Source organism: Syngnathus typhle, linkage group LG11 (assembly GCF_033458585.1).
Source record: "Syngnathus typhle isolate RoL2023-S1 ecotype Sweden linkage group LG11, RoL_Styp_1.0, whole genome shotgun sequence".
NCBI classification, from domain to species: Eukaryota; Metazoa; Chordata; class Actinopteri; order Syngnathiformes; family Syngnathidae; genus Syngnathus; species Syngnathus typhle.
Window position 1 is genome coordinate 9,572,848 of NC_083748.1, and position 24,534 is coordinate 9,597,381.

At 43.0% G+C, this 24,534-nt stretch overlaps 2 protein-coding genes across 4 annotated transcripts; both read right to left on the reverse strand.

Annotated features, from left to right (window-relative positions):
• Positions 1-6,675: 6,675 nt before the first annotated feature.
• On the reverse strand, positions 6,676-21,241 carry LOC133162539 (intermediate filament protein ON3-like). 3 transcript variants are annotated; one of them, XM_061291798.1, is made up of 10 exons: positions 20,725-21,241; positions 19,816-20,024; positions 19,674-19,734; positions 19,504-19,599; positions 19,257-19,421; positions 19,059-19,184; positions 18,757-18,977; positions 18,612-18,664; positions 18,492-18,533; positions 6,676-7,142 (listed from the first exon to the last, which is right to left on the reverse strand). In XM_061291798.1, exons 1-10 carry the CDS (start codon positions 21,103-21,105, stop codon positions 7,018-7,020), a joined length of 1,479 nt encoding a protein of 492 aa, XP_061147782.1. In that variant the 5' UTR covers positions 21,106-21,241; the 3' UTR covers positions 6,676-7,017. The 3 variants fall into 3 exon arrangements, with proteins under 3 accessions (XP_061147782.1, XP_061147781.1, XP_061147780.1); XM_061291797.1 differs by lacking the exons at positions 18,492-18,533; positions 18,612-18,664; positions 18,757-18,977; ... (4 more) ...; positions 19,816-20,024; positions 20,725-21,241 and adding exons at positions 7,271-7,326; positions 7,419-7,639; positions 7,721-7,846; ... (3 more) ...; positions 8,468-8,676; positions 9,034-9,511 and having other exon boundaries at positions 6,676-7,196; XM_061291796.1 differs by lacking the exon at positions 6,676-7,142 and having other exon boundaries at positions 17,698-18,533; positions 20,725-21,240.
• On the reverse strand, positions 12,102-15,104 carry LOC133162540 (keratin, type II cytoskeletal 8-like). Its single transcript, XM_061291799.1, has 9 exons — positions 14,681-15,104; positions 14,102-14,310; positions 13,965-14,025; positions 13,800-13,895; positions 13,553-13,717; positions 13,355-13,480; positions 13,053-13,273; positions 12,908-12,960; positions 12,102-12,829 (listed from the first exon to the last, which is right to left on the reverse strand). Exons 1-9 carry the CDS (start codon positions 15,008-15,010, stop codon positions 12,660-12,662), a joined length of 1,431 nt encoding a protein of 476 aa, XP_061147783.1. The 5' UTR covers positions 15,011-15,104; the 3' UTR covers positions 12,102-12,659.
• Positions 21,242-24,534: the final 3,293 nt, after the last annotated feature.

Here is a 24,534-nt window from a genome sequence, read left to right on the forward strand (position 1 = left end):
AAAGCAAAGTAGAGAAATTGGCACAATATTTAATAATAAATATAGGTAAGGTTAGGGTTAGGGCTAGGAAATAGCCCGATACTTATGAACATGTGGCCATTAATCAGTTTGTTTTCTCATACTGATTAGATGCAAACAGTAATTAGATGCAAGCACCTGCAATATTCTTATGAAGTCACCACCAGAAAAGGATTTGCTCAAGGTTCATTTGAGACATAAAAGTCCCAAGACTGCACCCTGTACTGAGATACAAAATTAGCACACAAAAAAACCCCACTTAAATCCTCGAGTCCATGGGGGGAACAAAATATTCCGTTTCAGGTCCATTTGCCTTTTTCTCGCTGCTCAGCTGCTGGCCCCTGGTGAGCCGAAGGAGAAAATTAATGCTTGAAAAGAAGCAAATTTGGACACAAGAAGAGAACATGAATATGCCTAAAGGCTAGCTCTTTCACTTTTGCATTGTGTCACTTTGCTTATTTGAAAATGAAGTCTTGCATTGTGCCTGAAGTCAAACTCAACACTTGGGAGTAATATTTGATTTGACATAAGCCACAGAACAACACAATGGCAGCTTTTCACTGTTAAAATGTCAGATTTATTGCTATTCATATAACTGTCCGTATTATTATGTTTTACGGAGGGCAGCTTTTTACAGCTGCAGTTCTCTAAGTGCTGTAGAAACTGAGTTAAGTAAGACAAGACAGGAAACTAAACATGGGAACATGATGACAAATGCTATGCGTGTCACGACTCGTCCCCGGTTGTTTTATTATATGTAGGTTGCTATGGTTTCTGTCCGTCTGTGTACTCACCTCTCCCTTCCTGTGTCAACTCAAAATCAATGTACTAATCACAGTCACCTACCTCTCATTACCTGTCTCGTATTTAAGTCCTGACTGCATGTCACTCTGATGTCTTTTTGTCTCACGTCTGTGTCGGCCAGTTCCGTTTCTGGTATCCAGTCTGTCGGTCAGTCCTGTTGTTGGTTTTGTTAGGAAGTTATGTTAGTTTGCCGGTTTTATTGGTTTGTCCCCCCATCCTCCCTTTACCCCCAATAAACCCAGGTCCAAGCTGCATTTGGTCGCCCTGGCTCCGCTCATTCCTGACAATGCGACCCATAAAGCTTCAGACTTCAGAAAAGCAGGTAAGCGCAAAAAATTGACGAGCGGTCAAGATGAGCGATTGGTTGATATAAGAAACGGGCCTGAAAAGATCAGGTGGAGATAATAACCCAAAAATATGACGAGATATGAAAAAAAAGAAATGTGGGAAAACATAACATAACCTGAAATGAAATTAAATGTACCAAAAATGAGCAAATGCTTGAATAGATCAATGGTATTGCATGTTAACCCAAAGGCCAGGTGTCTCAATACTATTGTCGATTCAGCGCCTGAGATACTACAGGGTGTCAAGTCCTGTTGTGCAACAGTAAAGTTGGAGAACAAAAATAAACTGTCCCTCGTTTACACCGCACAAAAGCAGCAGACTGGAAACTGTTAAAGGCATCAATCGTTTTTACCTGATGAAATGTCATTTAGCCACCCGAGAGCATTTATGAACACGGGACCTCAACGCTAGGCCTAAAGTGTTTTCACAGCCCACAGGATTCATCACTTTGTGGTGAGACAGATGGTTGGCCAGCCGCTCTCCTCTGTCACTGTCATCTCGCTGACCATTTAGGAAGAATTATATGATGGCAAAAACCGCGCCATCATTTCCTGGTTCACTGCCTATGTTTTTTGCGCTTCGGTAAATCTTCACTGTTCATTCCAGGGCACAATTGTGAGCGATGTGGAGGAGCGTGCCGGCAGCTGCGCCACATTGAGCATCTCTCTGCAGGCTACCTTCCTCCCGAGACTAATGCGGCTCGACAGAAACATGCCATGAATGAAGATGGAGCAGCTTGCGTGCTGATGAATGTATTGTGGTTCATATTTGATGAAACGGTGCCCAATTCAAATGTGTCGAGTAGAACTTGACTCATGTGCCACTTGTGCAGAGACGCGGTTGTAAGACAAAACAATCAGAGTGATTTATAAATGGAAACTTGAATAGGCTTTTTTTTTTTACCTGACTATTTCTTCTTAAGTGTTCCGTTTCCATGAGTGGCTGTGTGAAGGATGCATGCAATAGCACTGACTGGCAAAAACTGGCAAATAGGAACAATTGTTCTGCTGCATTGTGATCTGATGTTACAATTGCAAAATCAAGAAAGGAATATAGGTGATTAAATACAACTTTTTTTAATTACGAAAAGTAAACTGGTATTATAGCTGGGTAAATAAGAAAAATATATACCGTATTTTCCGCACTATAAGGCACAATGGATTATAAGGCGCACCTTCAATGCATGCCCCATTTTAAAACTTTGTCCCTATATGAGATAGAAGATTCGGCCCATGGGCCGGACTTTGGACACGCCGGCTGTAGTGGCTCAATATTGGTCCATATATAAGGCGCACCTGATTATAAGGCGCACTGTCTGCTTTTGAGAAAATTGAAGGTTTTTAGATGCGCCTTATAGTGTGGAAAATACGGGACCAGTAATAATAATTGATGCATACATTATTATCGGACCACTGCCTTGGGGTTATTCTGCTGTGGTCTTCTCAGATTTCAATTGAGAAACGTTGCTGGTTGTGAGACTGGCAGAAAGTAAGCCGAGGGCATTTTCACATCTAACCTCAGGCCCAGACAGGAGCATGACAGTTGGCATTTGTGTGGCTCCCTAATTGCTTATTACGGGCTCTAGCATTTGTCCCTCCAGGATGAAAGCAACGGACCGCTGAAGGCTTCATGGACGAGTTACCTTTATACAGCAAAGGAAAATAACATCTAGCTGTCTTAGAGCAATTGTTTTAGTACAGCTGGGATAAGGTCCTCTTGAAGATAAAGCGCTTCTGATAATGAACAAATGTGAATTAATTCATGTTAACTAATAAATTACATTGGCTAGCTCAAATTTATATCGATGCTACTTTCCAAATATAAACTACAATGTTCTTGTTTAAAGAAAGAAGTGCACACAGAAAGCTTGTTCGGAAAAAAGATTTGGGTTTTTGGGCTCTTGATCTCCTAGGATTCCTTTTCACTTAATCTGTCACCGGGGCAGACAGAAAGACAAACGAGGGCAGTTTAGAACATAACCTCGCCGGTAGAGGTAATGATGCCACAAGTCTCGGCGCTATAAGTCTTACATGCTAAAGTAAACACATTTGGACTTTTAAAGATTTGCATTTGCTGTCACGGTGTGCGGAATTTACACCACTTTGATGTAAGATTCCTACAAGCCCTGAATTATGTCTATAGCGTCTTAGTGTTTGCATTTGCAATAGGCTGTAGGTGGCCATAAAAATGCCAGTGCGGTGGCAATACTATTAGTACAGATGAGCTTTGATCGTTAAAACGGAGGCGATAATTTCCCAAGGCATGCGGCTCTGCTGACATTCTGATTAGCCTACGCTCCCAGGTATTTAATGACCTGTCACTGCGGCTAATCCATTGCACGGACAAGACGAGTCTTTCCTCATTGGGCTGCAAGATCCTCTCAAGCTTAACAGGAATGCTATGGAAGTCAATGGTGTCACAGTCAGTAAAAAAAAAAACATCCAAGCTACAATGTTATGTCAATGTGGCCAGTAGCAACCTCGAGCTTCATTGCTCTCGTTGATATAACAAAATGAGCATGAATGAATGTCATAGAATTGAATTTTCAGCAGGCCTGAATTAGAATGAGAGAAATTAGTGAGAAAGAAAGAGCTAATCCCAACCCATACTTTGTCCACCCATGCTTGTCAATTCGATCCCTGAGCCACTCATGACTCGTCCGGGTGTTTGTCAGTTTGGATTTAAGTGTCCTATTTATTTCTGTAGTTGTGCGTTCATTATCTGTCTACTCAAGTCATTTTCCTCGCATTGTTTGTTTTTTTCCCACCACTACAATAATCTGCAACCGTGACAAAACTAACATCAAATATTTATTAAACGACAGAACGTGACCCCACATCCTCCAGTGCTGACCTCTTGCTTCCTTCCCAGGTGTGCTCTGCTGCTGATGCTGCATGTAGATAAGTCATCTAAAGCTATCCGATAACACCGGTGCCCTTCAAAATGATGTCAGTCTCAGTTCTACCGACAACTGATGTTAAAAATCCTCTTTTGCATTAAGAACTCTCTTTATTGACAACTTTTCGACGCTAGTTTTGTCATCATAGCAGAATTGGTAACACCAAGCAGTCACCTGCTGTTCACCCAGAGGAGCTAAAAGTGTTTTCCTTGCAAACCATCCTCTAATCTGCACATGAGAGATAAAAAAAAAGAGACATGCAATCCTCTCCAGGGCTTTAAAGAGAGTTAATACCTTCCAACTTACAAATTCATGGCCTGAAATTCAAGTGTATGCATCTGTAAAAGCATAAAACTTTGCTGACCACTTTTGTGACTATTTCTGACTTTTTACCCCAAATGCACACCTCCATTTTCCATGAGTGAAGTGCCAAAAACTCAAATGATATCATTGTGATTTTGGTGATAAGACCTTTTTACGATATCTCTTCCCTCCCCCTTCCTCTGCCGGTCCATCACCTGTCCAGCTTCATCAAGCGGCGAGTATGGCCGACCGCCCAGCATTTAACAGTGTCACTGATAGGGGTCGTGACTTCCTACAGATGAGACCATCACGAATATGAGATCACTGACTTGAGAACTGTTACCACAGTCAAGAACAAACGTCCATGACTTCCCTTCATGAACAATAGGAGGTGCTACAACACAAATGAATAAAACTTAGTAACATCCCATTAAACTTAAAAGAAATGACGTGGCTAAGTGAAAGATTTTGGCTAAACACAATCCATAATCAACAGAAAGAAAGCCATAAAGTATTTTGTCTTCCGTTAAATGCCTCCAATTTATCGTATGAAGTAAAACCCATCTTCCATTTTTAATTACTGCAGTTGTCCTACACTCGCAACACTTTTGTCCATGAAGAATAATAGTGTAAAGATCACAGTAATAATGTTATGTTTTGCCTCTGGACCCGTGCATACCTAATAAATATCCCCCCATATCTCGGCTTGACCATATCTCTTGCTGATGCGTGCCTTTAACTCATAATCCTGTCAGCGCCTCTTTACTGGCCCATCCACAGCTGTCACTCTCTGTCACACACTATCGTTTTCCCCTCTAGCAGTTTCCAATATAGATTAATAAAACCAAGAAGGTGGTATAGCAACTCATTGAACTTGCTGTGGCAGCACAGTGGCAGTTTTCTTTAAAGATTTTTCATTTTGACCCTTAATCCAAACCACTCGCCTTAGCAGACATGAGCCGACATCCTGCAAGTCTCACAGAACTTGAGCAGTACGACGCGGTTTATTTTTTACTACTCCTTTTTTGCTCTGTAATTTAATCCCGTCTTAAGGAAGAGCATGGTTTTCCAGTTACGTTAGACATTACTGGTATTGTACGATGAAGTTATAACGTGCAGCGAATGGGGTGACGTGGACGCCGATGAAATTTTGTAAACGAGACAAACTGGTTTCCTATTGTGACTTGTCAGAACAGTGACAATCACTGACAAAAGTGGTTATGCATAGGGAGAGGCAAAGTCACATCTAAACAAGTGAACCTTTAGCTATTTCAAATATTTTCTTCATTTGCTGAGCAAGACAAAATAATTAGTGCTTAGAAACCTGCGTTGATTTATGTCTTCAACTTAGAATGTCATCATTCAAGTCAAGGTGTAAACAGATCTTTGTTTTTGAAGGTCTAGTAAACTGTATTTACGTAAAACTGCTTCACCGCCAATCTGCGTTAAACACCGAAGACCGAGGAGAAAAAAAATCCCAATCTGAAAAATAAATGACAAAAGATGTGTTAATTTGCTCAGCAACGATAGAAACACAGTGAAACATAAAGTCTGAATATGTCAAGCTGTCACGCTTCCATGTTGGCCCTTTGTTCAAAAAAGCAACACAAGCAATTTGTTAGCGCAGCAGAAAATCCAGCAGACCACAACGGACATAAAAATCTGCCGGTGAAATGGAAAGCCACGCCTGGTTGAGTTGTTGAATGTCGCAAACGCGGGGGAGCTGGCTCTGCAGCGAAGAGGGCAAACCCTGAACAATTACCCATCCTTCAGTTTGAAGATATTTATTTCATGATAGGATCGCAACTCATTCATCTCATTTAAACCAGGCTTGCTGATGTCAAGTGAGAGAGGAAAACACGGCAGCACCATTTGTGATAATCAACACCTTATCCTTGTAACAGAAGAAATCCTTCATCATCATGACACACGCATTTCATCAGGTGCTCGGTTATTGGAATTTCTTCCGCTGCAGCTAGTCCGCAAAATAATACTGCGGCATTACGTTGACAATTTTGCTATTAATGAACCATCAGTCAAAGGACTGTGATGGTATTTTGTCAACGGCAGCCAATAGGAGGCCCATAAGCCAACAAAGGTCACAAAAGTGAGTCTTATCAGGACCACCCAGCTGTTCTCCACTTATCCATAATAGCCTCTTGTTAGCATGAATTTAGCTTATAAAGTTATCATATCACAACTCTGTCACGGCTGTCACAAAGAGCGCTTGTTTACAAGAACAATTGATATAATTGCAGAACTTTTGACATTTTTCCAGCAATACACAAAAAGGAGACTCAATATAGGATTGAACCGTGTGTTCAGATGTCTTTATTACAATTTCAGCACTCATCATGGTATTTCAACGAGGGCATTCCCAAATTGTCTTCAGTAATGATGAATGACATTGTACAAATAGGTTCAATGATTTCGAGGCACAACTGGTGAGTGGAACATTTTTCTTCTTTGTAGGTATTGGAGATTGCGATTAGCTGGTGATCAGTTCACGGTGTACCCCGCCTACCACCTAAAGATTGCTAGGATAGGCTTCAGCAAGCCCGTGACCCTCGTGAGGAGAAGTGGTTCCGATGACAAACGACTGATATTGGATAGCACGGTGACGGCAAGAGGGACTGCTCTCTTTCTTAGTAGTTTCTTCTGGAGCTGGACGTGGACACGGTGGACTTTGTGATAGTACCACCGTAGCCTCCGGTCATGCTGCTTCCACCGTAACCTCCGGACATGCTGCTTCCACCAAAACCACCGGACATGCTGCTGCCACCATAACCAAATCCACCAGCGGAGCCAGAGCTGGAGTATCCGGCTAGAAAAGAAACATTGTATTAATGTTTGTTTGTGAGTTGTAAGAGTAAGTATTGTAGAAGACGGAAAGCTTACCACTGCCTGAGGACTGTTGCACATGAATTGTTGCACTGGAGGGTCCAGCGGCAATTCTAATAACAGCACATTTGATTGGATTAATAATTGCACGATTCTGTCTTATGATACGATGAAAAGACTTGAGCTTATTTAATGTTGACCTTACCTGCTTTCCTCTCCTTCCAGAAGTTTCCTGTAGGTGGCGATTTCAATATCCAGGGCCATTTTGACGTTCATCAGCTCCTGGTATTCACGCACCTGGCGGGCCATGTCCTGCTTGGCTTTCTGGAGGGCTTCCTCCAGGTCCTTGATGCGAAGCCTGGCATCCTTCACTGCCAACTCGCCACGCTCCTCAGCCTCTGCAATCTGAGCCTCCAGGGAGGCCCTCTGCGCAGAGGTTATCACAAACAAAGTCATTCACTGCCATTGACGGCTAGAGACGACAAAGATCTATTTTAACTTCCGTACCTGTCCCTTGACGGACTCAATCTCGTTCTGAAGACGGGCAATCATGCGGTTCAGCTCAGCAATCTCAGCCTTGGTTGATTGAAGGTTTTCGCCGTACTGGCCAGCAGAGCTCTGCATCTCCATGAACTGTTGTGGAAAATGCAACAAAATGTATCCTGTGTTGCAAAGAGCGGAACTGATTGTCAGCGTTGCTCTTACCTTCTGTTTGTACCAGCCCTCCGCATCAGCCTTGTTGCGGTTGGCAATCTCCTCATACTGAGCGCGCACTTCGGCCACAATAGCATCCATATCCAGGTTGCGGCTGTTGTCCATCTCCACAACGACAGAGGTGTCCTTGATCTGGGACTGCAGTTCCCGAAGCTCCTGCAGAAGAACAAATTGGTGCAAAGTCAAGACAGTGGCCAGGTTCAAGCAATGGCAAAAACTGCATCCTTGTATCACTTACAGCCTCATAGATGGCTCTGAGGAAGTTGATCTCATCCTGAAGAGCATCACATTTGGCCTCCAGCTCCACCTTGTTCATGTAAGCACCGTCAACATCCTGGAAAGATCATTAAGAGTGTTAAGAAAGCGCTGGACATATTTAAACTTCAATGCAATCTGATTTTACCTTTTTCAAGAGGACAAACTCATTCTCTGCCGCTGTGCGCTTGTTGATTTCATTTTCATACCTTTCAGAACACAAAACAATCAACAACAAACATCATCCCAACATTGTCTTAAAATTCCAGTTCTAGCAACACTCACTTTGTTTTGAAGTCCTCCACCTGGAGCTGCATGTTCTTCAGTTCTCCCTCCAGCTTGACTTTCTCGTTGCCCAGCCCATCGAGTTGCCTGCGTAGGTTTGAGATGTAAGCCTCAAACATGGCGTCAATGTTGGAGCGGGTGGTGGTCTGGTCCTGCATGAGGCTCCATTTGGTTTCCAGCATCTTGTTCTGCTGCTCCAGGAAACGTACCTGGGAGGACACCACACATACAAGTTAGTGTTCTTTCAGTTGCATTCTGGTTTAAATTGCTCTTTTTTTTTAATGACCATTGTAGAAAATTGTATATTCGTGCATGGTTTTGTATGATCCTTGAACCTTCGCCACCATGGCTATTAAATCCCCGCCCCCACCCTTGTGTGAATAGCCACACCCTACTATTGCAGCATTTGAACTCATTTCTCAAGACTTTGACCTGTGAAGGAGTTTCTGACAAATGCTTCAACCAGATGCACATAACCTAATCACAATAATTGTAGCACGACAACAATGTTGACATCTAACTAAAAAGTATGTCATCAAGTTAAAGAATAAAAACATATTTCCAACCTTATCAATGAAGGAAGCGAAGCGGTTGTTGAGGGTCATGATCTGGTTCTTTTCCTGGGTACGGACAGCCTGGATGCTTGGGTCAATATCCAGACTCATGGGGGTCAGCAGAGACTTGTTGACAGTGACTTGGGTGATGCTGGGAGCCATGAAGTTGCCGCCGCCATAGGCACCACCAAGCATTGAGCTAGAGCTCATGGAACTAAATCCACCTCCACCATAACCGCCAAAACCACCAGCACTTAAACCACCAGCACCTAAACCACCACCAGAAGAACTAAGAGTGTAGCTCGTTCTATGGCCGCCTTGGGATCCTGCAAAGGACCTTCTGGAGCCGCTGCTGGAGCCTGCCACCGAGTAGGACTTCCTGCTCGAGATCATGTTGGCGTAGTTGAGGTGGTCAAGGGGGGAAAGCGGAGAACTGAAGATGCGCAGGCTTCAAAGGAGAGTCGAGTCCCTCTGAGTGGCGGACTGAAAAGTCTGCTTGCTTTTATGCCCGAGCTGAGCTGATGGGGGAGGAGGCAGACACTCCCCATTACAACCTGTCTTTTCACTTTTTACTGGCTCACCTGACTCCCTCCCACCCCACATGCCTGCAACTCAGAACAACAGGACTTTCCAGTCCTGAAAACATGTCAAATGTGCCCCTTCAATCAACACGGCCACTCCTCCCATTTAAGCAAATATTCTAATATATACTGTTCATGTTGGCTGCTCATGACTTTTGGATAGTGGAAACATCTTTAAACAAAAAATCCTCTCACAGGTCACAACAATCATATTGGATCAGCTGGATTTAAGAAATGAGCGGTCACACTTCTTCTTGTCTCATCTACCATCTGGTCCATTCATAAAGTACAATTTACATTTTATTTGTATCATAGAATGCAATGATTGCCTGTTATTTGCAAGTTCGCAGTTTTAAACCAATGCAAGCCGCCTCAGCGAGGGAGCAGAGGCCAGGCCACTCCCGAACAAAGTCAGGCAGACAAGCCAGACCACTTTGAAGGAGTGCCCTAGTGGATAGTAAAAAAACATTCATTTGTTTCCAGCCCGTGACATAAGGCTGTGAAATGTCATGCTGTCTAAACACTCAGAATGCAACGTATGGCTTTTGTCGTGACATGTTGCTGTAATGGTGGCTTATGTGTTTGTGCAAAAGAGATTCATCTTGAAAAACTGTACGTGCCTATGATTTATGCTGTCAGCCTGCCATTGGTATGTGAAATTCTGAGCGGTATCTCAGTTTGCCAAGTTAGAAGTGTGACATGCATCCCCTCTACCACTCACTGTTTGCAGCATTCCCCAGCATTGATCTCAAACTTTTCAAATCTGGTTTTGAGAAATCAATCAGCCACTGTGGCACAATTTGTGTCATCTAAAAGTGCCTTCATGAGCAATTATTGAACTACTGGTAGGGTCAGAGAATGTCCGTGACAGTATTTAATGGGGTACCACTTGGTCATCGTCATGGGTCATTTTCAATAACGAAGATATTTCTCGCGTTAATAAAACACACCACGCCTTAGCCAGGAGGCAGAGAGGCAAAACGACTCCAAAAGAAAGCCAAGCAGAGGGCAAGGCCACTTTGGAGGACGACTTGAAAAACCCAATGTAAGCATTGTAGCTGCTGGCTTCATGTTGTCCATGCTCTGTTGTTAGCCTGTCATGTGATTTTGTTCATTTTACCCAAAAAGACAGCACAGGTACATGCAACATTAAAAATTGCTCTTTATCTCACTGACTAACCTGCCACTGGAAGAAAAAAAAAACTAATCTTCGGAATGTCGTTGTGAGTCCAACATTACTGTAAGGTGTGTCACGCTGTGTGGAATGCATCTAAATGTGAGAGTGTTAGTGCAAAACGAATGGACTTGCCACACCCTTGTCCTGCAACCTTCCCTGTGACAACACACCACAACAATCAAGTCAACAATCCAGTTCATACCGTAGCCTAATTCTCATCAGATTTAATTTCTCTGTGGTAAGTAATGTTCATAGGGCCAGGCTGCCAGCATGCATGTAGCTGGGACAACTCAAAAAAGTTGTCCACCAACACCCAAACATCTAGAACAGCCTTCTGTCACTTATATAAGCTAGTGAAAATTCTTTAATTCCTCACCACTAATCTATGCAGGGAAACAAGTTCTCCAGCTTGTCTTGAATGCTGTTGCACAAGCGCCGTGTAGACAAACAATGAGCCCCTGTCGGAGCTTCTCTTCATAGTGTTTAAAATGGTCGACAACTTTTGATGCTGAGGCTTTGGAGGATCAGGTTCTTCTCCACTGGAGATATGCTCCGTGTTATGTCTGCAGGAGTGGCCACATAGTTATCACTCATCACTATTATTGAGACAGCAATGATGATCCTGTGAGTAGTTTATTAGTTGAGATCACAAGATTCATGCAGTCTTCAGTTCTCAACTCAATCTTTGCAGGCAGCGGCACAGATGATGTTTGACATTATTAGATGTTTAAAAAAAAAAAAAAAAAGACCTTATTGCTGTTTCTACCAGGAAGTACAGGGTTAGTTTTCTTGTGACGGTTCTGGATTTTTTTTTTAAAACCTTTCCTTTGTGTCCGTGATTGCAGTCATGTTTTGAATACAGACTAATATCAGCTAATACATAAATAATAATAAATGATGTTTGTTTTCAGAGCTGATTTATTGTCCCGGTGCGATGTTCATAAAAAAAGAAAGTGCGATGATTTTGACTGACGCTTGTAAAACAGCGTGTTTAACACCGGGCGAATATATTTCATCATTTGTCATGTGTCATCATCTAGGCAGTTAAGACAAAATATTTCTAGCATTTGGCTTAAGCCTCGACAGGAGTTTTTTTAAGCGAGGCTATTTTTTTTTTCATTCATAAACCCATGAGTAATAACTGCCAAGGCTCAGCCTCAGGTCAAAATGACAAACCCGTCAATAAAACATGGAGAAAATAGCTCGGCTTTCTCCTAAGCATGTCCGGACCCATCCCGAGAACTAATCATGGGTTGAGGTGTTACAGTGCCCTTCTCAAAAGTATTTTCTCAAACAAAAAAACCAGACAGACAGGAAGGAGATGAGATGCTCAGATTTATTGGCGATCTTATTTGTTGCAACTGTCATCAATCATGTTGCTAAGAGGATTTACCCAAAATGAATCTGGTTTCAACACAACTGAAGCATTAAAGGCAAGGGAATGCTCAACAAAAATAAGCAATTATTTGCCCAAGAAAGATTGAGGCACTAATCGTTTCATAAATCCTGTATCATATTTGTAAACATGTAAAATTCCTCCTCAGAGCATCAGATTGTGTGAAGAAATACAAATGTTTCCCTTAAATTGTTTCAACATCCCTTACCTCCGTTTCTTCTCTTTTCCAAAGTCAGTGCAGGAATATGACATTTGCTTTGCAACTGACCTGCCGCATGTTGAAGGCCACATTTACTTTCAGATACTCTTAAATGATGATGACTGTTGCAATGGACCCAGTGACTCATGTCTCTAATTTGGCAAAGTTCAAATTCTTTGAATTGGTATGCTTGCTCAATTGGGGTATGTGCATAGCACCGTAAATGAGTTAACAGATATTGGGGTCAATTTGAGATTTTCAGAAAGAGAGGGACTGCTCTCCTTCTTAAAGGTATCTCCTGCTGGAACTGCTTGTGGACACCGACTTGGTGATGGTGCCACCGTATCCTCCACTCATGCTGCCACCGTATCCTCCACTCATGCTGCCACCATAGCTAGCAGACATGCCGCCGCTGTTGCCGCCACCGTAACCAAATCCACCACTGCTGGACATTCCTAGAAAAGAGCAATGGCATTCATTTGTTAATCCCAAGTGCAAATACATCTGATCAATATAGATGATTGATAATTTACCGCTTGAGGACTGTTGCACATGAATTGTTGCACTGGAGGGTCCAGCGGCAATTCTAATAACAGCACATTTGATGGGATTAATAATTGCACGATTCTGGTTTATGATACGATGAAAAGACTTGAGCTTATTTAATGTTGACCTTACCTGTTTTCCTCTCCTTCCAGAAGTTTCCTGTAGGTGGCGATTTCAATGTCCAGGGCCATCTTGACGTTCATCAGCTCCTGGTATTCACGCACCTGGCGGGCCATGTCCTGCTTGGCTTTCTGGAGGGCTTCCTCCAGGTCCTTGATGCGAAGCCTGGCATCCTTCACTGCCAACTCGCCACGCTCCTCAGCCTCTGCAATCTGAGCCTCCAGGGAGGCCCTCTGCGCAGAGGTTATCACAAGCAAAGTCATTCACTGCCATTGACGGCTAGAGACGACAAAGATCTATTTTAACTTCCGTACCTGTGCCTTGACGGACTCAATCTCGTTCTGAAGACGGGCAATCATGCGGTTCAGCTCAGCAATCTCAGCCTTGGTTGATTGAAGGTTTTCGCCGTACTGGCCAGCAGAGCTCTGCATCTCCAAGAACTCTTGTGGAAAATGCAACAAAATGTATCCTGTGTTGCAAAGAGCGGAACTGATTGTCAGCGTTGCTCTTACCTTCTGTTTGTACCAGGCCTCCGCATCAGCCTTGTTGCGGTTGGCAATCTCCTCATACTGAGCGCGCACTTCGGCCACAATAGCATCCATATCCAGGTTGCGGCTGTTGTCCATCTCCACAATGACAGAGGTGTCTTTGATCTGGGACTGCAGTTCCCGAAGCTCCTGCAGAAGCACAAATCGTTGCAAAGTCAAGACAGTGGCCAGGTTCAAGCAATGGCAAAAACTGCATCCTTGTATCACTTACAGCCTCATAGATGGCTCTGAGGAAGTTGATCTCATCCTGAAGAGCATCACATTTGGCCTCCAGCTCCACCTTGTTCATGTAAGCACCGTCAACATCCTGGAAAGATCATTAAGAGTGTTAAGAAAGCGCTGGACATATTTAAACTTCAATGCAATCTGATTTGACCTTTTTCAAGAGGACAAACTCGTTCTCTGCCGCTGTGCGCTTGTTGATTTCATTTTCATACCTTTCAGAACACAAAATAATCAACATCAAACATCATCCCAACATTGTCTTAAAATTCCAGTTCTAGCAACACTCACTTTGTTTTGAAGTCCTCCACCTGGAGCTGCATGTTCTTCAGTTCTCCCTCCAGCTTGACTTTCTCGTTGCCCAGCCCATCGAGTTGCCTGCGCAGGTTTGCGATGTAAGCCTCAAACATGGCGTCAATGTTGGAGCGGGTGGTGGTCTGGTCCTGCATGAGGCTCCATTTGGTCTCCAGCATCTTGTTCTGCTGCTCCAGGAAACGTACCTGGGAGGACGCCACACATACAAGTTAGTGTTTCTATTCAAAGTTCTTTCAGTTGCATTCTGGTTTAAATTGCTCTTTTATTTTAATGACCATTGTAGAAAATTGTATATTTGTGCATGGTTTTGTATGATCCTTGAACCTTCGCCACCATGCCTATTAAATCCCCGCCCCCACCCTTGTGTGAATAGCCAGACCCTACTATTGCAGCATTTGAACTCATTTCTCAAGACTTTGACCTGTGAAGGAGTTTCTGACAAATGCTTCAACCAGATGCACATAACCTAATCACAATAATTGTAGCACGACAACAATGTTGACATCTAACTAAAAAGTATGTCATCAAGTTAAAGAATAAAAACATATTTCCAACCTTATCAATGAAGGAAGCGAAGCGGTTGTTGAGGGTCATGATCTGGTTCTTTTCCTGGGTACGGACAGCCTGGATGCTTGGGTCAATATCCAGTTTTAGGGGGGCCAGCAGACTCTGGTTGAAAGTGACTTGGGTGATGCCGGGAGCCATGAAGTTGCCGCCGCCATAGGCACCACCAAGCATTGAGCTAGAGCTCATGGAACTAAATCCACCTGCACCATAACCGCCAAAACCACCAGCACCTAAGGCTTCACGTTCAAGGGAACTATAATCGAATTTGAATACCCCGGAGAGTTCTTTTACTTTAAACTTTTGAGCTGTTGTGAGCATGGTGTAGTTGAGGTGGTCAAGGGGGGAAAGCGGAGAACTGAAGATGCGCAGGCTTCAAAGGAGAGTCGAGTCCCTCTGAGTGGCGGACTGAAAAGTCTGCTTGCTTTTATGCCCGAGCTGAGCTGATGGGGGAGGAGGCAGACACTCCCCATTACAACCTGTCTTTTCACTTTTTACTGGCTCACCTGACTCCCTCCCACCCCACATGCCTGCAACTCAGAACAACAGGACTTTCCAGTCCTGAAAACATGTCAAATGTGCCCCTTCAATCAACACGGCCACTCCTCCCATTTAAGCAAATATTCTAATATATACTGTTCATGTTGGCTGCTCATGACTTTTGGATAGTGGAAACATCTTTAAACAAAAAATCCTCTCACAGGTCACAACAATCATATTGGATCAGCTGGATTTAAGAAATGAGCGGTCACACTTCTTCTTGTCTCATCTACCATCTGGTCCATTCATAAAGTACAATTTACATTTTATTTGTATCATAGAATGCAATGATTGCCTGTTATTTGCAAGTTCGCAGTTTTAAACCAATGCAAGCCGCCTCAGCGAGGGAGCAGAGGCCAGGCCACTCCCGAACAAAGTCAGGCAGACAAGCCAGACCACTTTGAAGGAGTGCCCTAGTGGATAGTAAAAAAACATTCATTTGTTTCCAGCCCGTGACATAAGGCTGTGAAATGTCAAGCCGTCTAAACAGTCAGAATGCAACGTATGGCTTTTGTCGTCACATGTTGCTGTAATGGTTGCTTATGTGTTTGTGCAAAAGAGATTCATCTTGAAAAACTGTACGTGCCTATGATTTATGCTGTCAGCCTGCCATTGCTATGTGAAATTCTGAGCGGTATCTTAGTTTGCCAAGTTAGAAGTGTGACATGCATCCCCTCTACCACTCACTGTTTGAAGCATTCCCCAGCGTTGATCTCAAACTTTTCAAATCTGGATTTGAGAAATCAATCAGCCACTGTGGCACAATTTGTGTCATCTAAAAGTGCCTTCATGAGCAATTATTGAACTACTGGTAGGGTCAGAGAATGTCCGTGACAGTATTTAATGGGGTACCACTTGGTCATCATCATGGGTCATTTTCAATAACGAAGATATTTCTCGCGTTAATAAAACACACCACGCCTTAGCCAGGAGGCAGAGAGGCAAAAGGACTCCAAAAGAATGCCAAGCAGAGGGCAAGGCCACTTTGGAGGACGACTTGAAAAACCCAATGTAAGCATTGTAGCTGCTGGCTTCATGTTGTCCATGCTCTGTTGTTAGCCTGTCATGTGATTTTGTTCATTTTACCCAAAAAGACAGCACAGGTACATGCAACATTAAAAATTGCTCGTTATCTCACTGACTAACCTGCCACTGGAAGAAAAAAAAAAAAACAAATCTTCGGAATGTCGTTGTGAGTCCAACATTACTGTAAGGTGTGTCACGCTGTGTGGAATGCATCTAAATGTGAGAGTGTTAGTGCAAAACGAATGGACTTGCCACACCCTTGTCCTGCAACCTTCCCTGTGACAACACACCACAATGATCAAGTCAACAATCCAGTTCATACCGGAGCCTAATTCTCATCAGATTTAATTTCTCTGTGGTAAGTAATGTTCATAGTGCCAGGCTGCCAGCATGCATGCAGCTGGAGGAACTCAAAAAGGTTTTCCACCAACACCCAAACATCTAGAACAGCTTTCTGTCACTTATATAAGCTAGTGAAAATTCTTTAATTCCTCACCACTAATCTATGCAGGGAAACAAGTTCTCCAGCTTGTCTTGAATGCTGTTGCACAAGCGCCGTGTAGACAAACAATGAGCCCCTGTCGGAGCTTCTCTTCATAGTGTTTAAAATGGTCGACAACTTTTGATGCTGAGGCTTTGGAGGATCAGGTTCTTCTCCACTGGAGATATGCTCCGTGTTATGTCTGCAGGAGTGGCCACATAGTCATCGCTCATCACTATTTTTGAGACAGCAATGATGATCCTGTGAGTAGTTTATTAGTTGAGATCACAAGATTCATGCAGTCTTCAGTTCTCAAGTCAATCTTTGCAGGCAGCGGCACAGATGATGTTTGACATTATTAGATGTTTAAAAAAAAAAAAAAAAAGACCTTATTGCTGTTTCTACCAGGAAGTACAGGGTTAGTTTTCTTGTGAAAGTTCTGGATTTTTTTTAAAAACCTTTCCTTTGTGTCTGTGATTGCAGTCATGTTTTGAATACAGACTAATATCAGCGAATACATAAATAATAATAAATGATGTTTGTTTTCAGAGCTGATTTATTGTCCCGGTGCGATGTTCATAAAAAAAGAAAGTGCCATGATTTTGACTGACGCTTGTAAAACAGCGTGTTTAACACCGGGCGAATATATTTCATCATTTGTCATGTGTCATCATCTAGGCAGTTAAGAAAAAATATTTCTAGCATTTGGCATAAGCCTCGACAGGAGTTATTTTAAGCGAGGCTATTTTTTTTTTTCATTCATAAACCCATGAGTAATAACTGCCAAGGCTCAGCCTCAGGTCAAAATGACAAACTTGTAAATAAAACATGGAGAAAATAGCTCGGCTTTCTCCTAAGCATGTCCGGACGCATCCCGAGAACTAATCATGGGTTGAGGTGTTACAGTGCCCTTCTCAAACGTATTTTCTCAAACAAAAGAACCAGACAGACAGGAAGGAGATGAGATGCTCAGATTTATTGGCGATCTTATTTGTTGCAACTGTCATCAATCATGTTGCTAAGAGGATTTACCCAAAATGAATCTGGTTTCAACACAACTGAAGCATTAAAGGCAAGGGAATGCTCAACAAAAATGAGCAATTATTTGCCCAAGAAAGATTGAGGCACTAATCATTTCATAAATCCTGTATCATATTTGTAAACATGTAAAATTCCTCCTTATTGATTGTCTCCAGCTCTCTTTACTGGTGTCGGCGCTCAAATCTAAAAATCGGAGCCTTCTAGTAAGGACTGGAACTTCTTGTCTCTTTCAGAGCATCAGATTGTGTGAAGAAATACAAATGTTTCCCTTAAATTGTTTCAACATCCCTTACCTCCGTTGCTTCTCTTTTCCAAAGTCAGTGCAGGAATATGACATTTGCTTTGCAACTGACCTGCCGCATGTTGAAGGCCACATTTACTTTCAGATACTCTTAAATGATGATGACTGTTGCAATGGACCCAGTGACTCATGGTTCTAATTTGGCAAATTCTTTGAATTGGTATGCTTGCTCAATTGGGGTATGTGCATAGCACCGTAAATGAGTTAACAGATCTTGGGGTCAATTTGAGATTTTCAGAAAGAGAGGGACTGCTCTCCTTCTTAAAGGAATCTCCTGCCGGAACTGCTTGTGGACACCGACTTGGTGATGGTGCCACCGTATCCTCCACTCATGCTGCCACCGTATCCTCCACTCATGCTGCCACCGTATCCTCCACTCATGCTGCCACCATAGCTAGCAGACATGCCGCCGCTGCTGCCGCCACCGTAACCAAATCCACCGCTGCTGGACATTCCTAGAAAAGAGCAATGGCATTCATTTGTTAATCCCAAGTGCAAATACATCTGATCAATATAGATGATTGATAACTCACCGCTTGAGGACTGTTGCACATGAATTGTTGCACTGGAGGGTCCAGCGGCAATTCTAATAACAGCACATTTGATGGGATTAATAATTGCACGATTCTGGCTTATGATACGATGAAAATACTTGATCTTATTTAATGTTGACCTTACCTGCTTTCCTCTCCTTCCAGCAGTTTCCGGTAGGTGGCGATTTCAATGTCCAGGGCCATCTTGACGTTCATCAGCTCCTGGTATTCACGCACCTGGCGGGCCATGTCCTGCTTGGCTTTCTGGAGGGCTTCCTCCAGGTCCTTGATGCGGAGATTGGCATCCTTCACTGCCAACTCGCCACGCTCCTCAGCCTCTGCAATCTGAGCCTCCAGGGAGGCCCTCTGCGCAGAGGTTATCACAAGCAAAGTCATTCACTGCCATTGACGGCTAGAGACGACAAAGATCTATTTTAACTTCCGTACCTGTGCCTTGACGGACTCAATCTCGTTCTGAAGACGGGCAATCATGCGGTTCAGCTCAGCAATCTCAGCCTTGGTTGATTGAAGGTTTTCGCCGTACTGGCCAGCAGAGCTCTGCATCTCCATGAACTGTTGTGGAAAATGCAACAAAATGTATCCTGTGTTGCAAAGAGCGGAACTGATTGTCAGCGTTGCTCTTACCTTCTGTTTGTACCAGGCCTCCGCATCAGCCTTGTTGCGGTTGGCAATCTCCTCATACTGAGCGCGCACTTCGGCCACAATAGCATCCATATCCAGGTTGCGGCTGTTGTCCATCTCCACAACGACAGTGGTGTCCTTGATCTGGGACTGCAGTTCCCGAAGCTCCTGCAGAAGAACAAATTGGTGCAAAGTCAAGACAGTGGCCAGGTTCAAGCAATAGCAAAAACTGCATCCTTATATCACTTACAGCCTCATAGATGGCTCTGAGGAAGTTGATCTCATCCTGAAGAGCATCGCATCTGGCCTCCAACTCCACCTTGTTCATGTAGGCAGCATCAACATCCTGGAAAGAAAAATTCAAGCATTAGAATATATTCCAAGTAATGTGCATTAGTTAATTCGTCGATTAGTTCCCACCTTCTTCAAGACCACAAACTCATTCTCTGCCGCTGTGCGTTTGTTGATTTCATCTTCATACCTTTGGAGACAGGACATAATATCAATCATCTTCATTTGTTCACTAAAATATCCACAACGGATTAATCTACTCAACACTCACTTTCTCTTGAAGTCTTCCACCTGGAGCTGCATGTTTTTCAATTCTCCCTCCAGCTTGACCTTCTCGTTGCCCAGCCCATCGAGTTGCCTGCGCAGGTTTGAGATGTAGGCCTCAAACATGGCGTCAATGTTGGAGCGGGTGGTGGTCTGGTCCTGCATGAGGCTCCATTTGGTTTCCAGCATCTTGTTCTGCTGCTCCAGGAAACGAACCTGCAGGAACACAGCACCACAAAAAATTGTTCAAATGTACATTTGATTCTTAGTGTGTTAGTTTAACGCGAGTTTACATTTTTGTTACTGTCAGTGGTCTATAATCCCTTCCCTTCAATCTAATCAGTGAATAGCCACACCTTCAAACCTAACTATAATGACCACTATCTATTTTTATCTGTTTACTTTTGAAAATCTTTATGATGATGGTATTCATTTGGTATGGCTTTGATGTTCTCGTTTATACTTTGTTTAACTAATGAAGGCCACAGTCGCTCCAGCTATGTGAAGAAAAAAAAAAAGATTAGGTGTGGCAGATAAGCCAGGGAGACAAAGCATCTGTTGCATCATCGGATTCATGCTCTAATTTTTTTGCTTGCCATTTTTTTGTGATTACTACTCTAATTACATAAAGGGAAACTTTCAGTGACAAGCAAAACAGTAAGGTACTACTGTACAATTTGTGGGGGGATCAAATTTGCATAAAGTAAAATAGCATAGATCATCCTTGAAAATGAATAGATTGATTATTTTCTAATCCTGCCCATCGTGCAAACTACTCATTGATCGCTACAACGGCAAACAGATAACAACACGGCTTTGCTGCTTAGTCAGGTAAATCCGTATCACTATTTTGCTTGGCTGCGGTCTGAAATAAAGACCATTTGTGCATACTACGAACGGGCTTATCACAACCAACCTTGTCAATGAAGGAAGCGAAGCGGTTGTTGAGGGTCATGATCTGGTTCTTTTCCTGGGTGCGAACAGCCTGGAAGCTGGGGTCAATATCCAGTTTTAGGGGGGCCAGCAGACTCTGGTTGACTGTGACTTGGTTGATGCTGGCGCCCATCATTCCTCCTCCATAAGAACCACCCCCACTACCGAACATTGAGCCGCTGCTGAAGGAACCCATGCTTTGGCCTCCAGCACTACCACCAAAGCCATAACCCCCAAAACCACCAGAAGAGGAACCAAGATTGTAGCTGGATCTCTTGACGACATAGCCGCTACTTCCTGCAATGGACCTCCTGGAGGCACTACTGCTTCCTGCAATTGAGTAAGACTTCCTGCCCGAGATCATGTTGGCGTAGTTGAGGTGGTCAAAGGGGGAAAGTGGAGAACTGAAGATGCGCACGCTTCAAAGGAGAGTTAAGTCCCTCTGAGTGTCTGACGGAAAGGTCGGCTTGCTTTTATGGCTGAGCTGGGCTGATGAGGGAGGATCCTCAGCACTACAACCTGTCCTCACTTTTACTAGCCAACCACGGTCCCTCCCAACCTACATGCCTCTGGCTCTGCACAACAGGAGTGGCCAGTCCTGTAAAACAGGTAGTTAGGGTTTGTCAGAAGATAAATTGTGCCACACCCGACACCTGGGAAAGGCTGAGAGTAAGAGGTTGGCAGAGAGGAAAGGTTGTTATGTAAGGAAACAAGAGTGTATCAATAGATGAACAACAATGACCCAAACGGGGGCAATGTTACTGAACATTATTGCAAATATATATATGTTCAGCATTATTAAAATCAGAGCACTGCATCCTTTGGGTGATGTCCGTATTACTGTTGTACTAAGGATCAGAGTACACTCATGCTAGAAATGTTGACTGTCAAACACTGTGAGCATATCCACTATGTGCGCACACTTGCAGCCTACAATGAGGCACTCTAAAGTCGGCATGCAAGACTATTAAAAAAAACATGCAATAGTACTTTGCTCTGGAACTTTATCTTAACAGTCTCAGAATCCCTTGAAGAGGTGGTAATGGTGTCAATTATCCACCGAACATCTTGATCGCAAATACATTCTCAAAAATATGCAAATAACTAAAGACCTGCTGGACTTATCTGTTTAATTGCACACAATGTCGGCATGCAGGCATTCCAGAGATTTTCCATAATACAGTATGTCACGTTTTGGTCATCTTGGGTTAGGTCCCAACTGTGTTGAATTGGAATAGGCCTTCAAAAATATATGTCAAGACAAATCCACCCTTCCTTCCATCTACTAAAGTCCCTGTACAGATCACCAGTCAGTCACAGAACTGACACACAACCGCTCGCTCACATTCCAAAAGTTTATTGGATCTTACATATTTTTGGACTATGGGAGGAAGCAGAGCCTACTCAAGGCTGCTAATGTTTGATTAAATAAGCCACCTACGCAAATTTCTGTGTATACTATGTCCTGCTCAGTGTGTGATCATACAGCAGGAAAATTACAAAAGAGAGAGAGCAAACATACGGCTGTAATGGCTTTTCAGCGAGAAGCCTTCAGGCAATTTGTTGTTGTCGCAAAAGGCGTGTTGCAGCAGGTCGCAAATGTGCCAGGGAGTTGCCCAATATACTTCAAGCTGTACATTATACTGTCTTGTCTAGTGGAAACTTTCTTGTTCCGTGGAAAACAATCAAACAAGCTTCAGGAGTGCACTTCAGGTGTACTGGCTGCATGACAGGACTGTTTGTCACCACACCCAGTTGTCGTACTCTCTAACCGCTCCACTTTTATTTCTTCACTTTGTACATTTGGTGGTGTTGAGGCCTGCAGTCTTTTTCATTCTTCCCAAATCTTTCACACGTAGGCGCCTTTAATTTCTACCATGGTGTGGAACTTTACCCTGAAGCTCAAATGTCGGCTGTCCAACAACTATTTGGAGAAAATTGACGTTCAGAATTGCTCACTATAACCGTTTGAAATTGACTGATGCGTGTACTTACTCACAAACAGAACATGTCAAGTACGTTATTGCGCAGTGATGGTCTCCAAACCCTGCCCGGGTGCCCGACTCCAGAGTCTTCAGTGGACAAACACCAAGCATGCTTGAAAAACTGCAAATGCAATCTCTGATTTATTATATTTGTATGAACGACAAAAATAATTTTATTATTTGTTGTTTTACTACCAAACAAATGAAAACATTCCACGAAAAATATTTGAAGAGCTTTTATGAGCTGATTATATCCAAACACGATGTCACGCGAGATTACAATGTGGAGTTTGTTCCATTAGCGTACAGTATGTGTAAAATGGGTGTGGACATTCTTTTGAGGTGCATTTTGGCTAGCTCACCTTCCTCATACTTACTTTTATGAAAAAAGACAATTCACATGATGTCGACTTACATTTGTGATTGTCTGCAAAACACATCTTCCACACATGTCAATTTAAAACGAAAATGACTTTTGCTTTTTTAATGGAGTGAGAATGAATCAAACTGATGTACGTGTTATGCTCGTTTGTCACCGGGCAACAAATTGTGAATTATCTTCAGTTGCACATTGTATCTTATTCACAGAGCTGATGCTTTTTTTTTGCTGCCACTGCTGTATTGCAAGAAAAGCACATTACGAAAGGTTTTGTCATTCTTGCCATGACAGACAATACAAGTACTCCCACGCACATTTCACATCAGAAATGCTTTTAATTGTTACTCACTAGGAATTTTTGGGGTTCTACTTGGTAATTGTTTCACACATTCACGTGTATCATTCCATTGAATGGAAACACACACACAATGGGTATTGAAATAACTTTTTTTTTTTAACTTTCTGCTGAGCATACCATTGTAGAAGGATCGGATTTCACACAGAGCCATGCCAAGTGCGCCTTAACAGTAGCGAGCAAAGACACATCTCTCCATCTACTAATTGCCATTTTTATTTTTTAGAACGTAATTCAGACTTTTCTCATCTATTACTCCCGAAACTCTTACTTGTTTATACGAAGCGTCAGCTGACTGAAAAGTAAAATACAGTGCCCTTCTTGTTTTTTATCAGCAGCTTGTAAAATACAAAGCAATTACGCCGATGCATTCAAAGCCAAAGGCCTGAATTCCTGAAATGGAAAAGTTCACATGGTGTCGAAAGTCTGCATTGCATCTACGGCTCAAGGCAAAATGAGTCTTTTTGATGTTTGCTTTTGGTGACAAAAACTTACCGAGCAACCACAGCCTGGTGACAATTCACATTTGTTTTGTCTTACTGTCAATTCAAATGTTTGATGAGCAAACTTGAGAAGGAAACACTGCACGGCTGCAATAATGCGGGACGAATATTCTTGCACACCTGATCTGCAGACATTGCTGCATGTTTGCCTTATTTATCCATTGGTCATGTTGATGACATGTTGATTTAACCTTACTTCAGTGAAGTTTGAACGCACCTTTTGTGAAACTCAGCAGGATTAAACAAAATCAACCGTGATGTTTTATCTCGCTCTAATCAGTTCACTGACCAAATGACTCATAAGCAGAAACGAGTGCGCTCGCAAACACACCCCTTCATACCTGTGTCGGCGTTGCGACGTGGGTGTGTCTGCCAGGGAGTGTTACAGGTTTGGATAGTAATCTAAACTTGGCCATTCGCCACCTGCGAAAATGGACACACCCTTACAACACAGAAGCCGCAAGTTATGCGCGGAACTAACTTATGAGGGCCAAGTGCAAATGTGGTTAACTTGCATGAATGTCAACCATTGGCTTGTTAACATTAATGAGTGTGACACAAAAAACTTTCA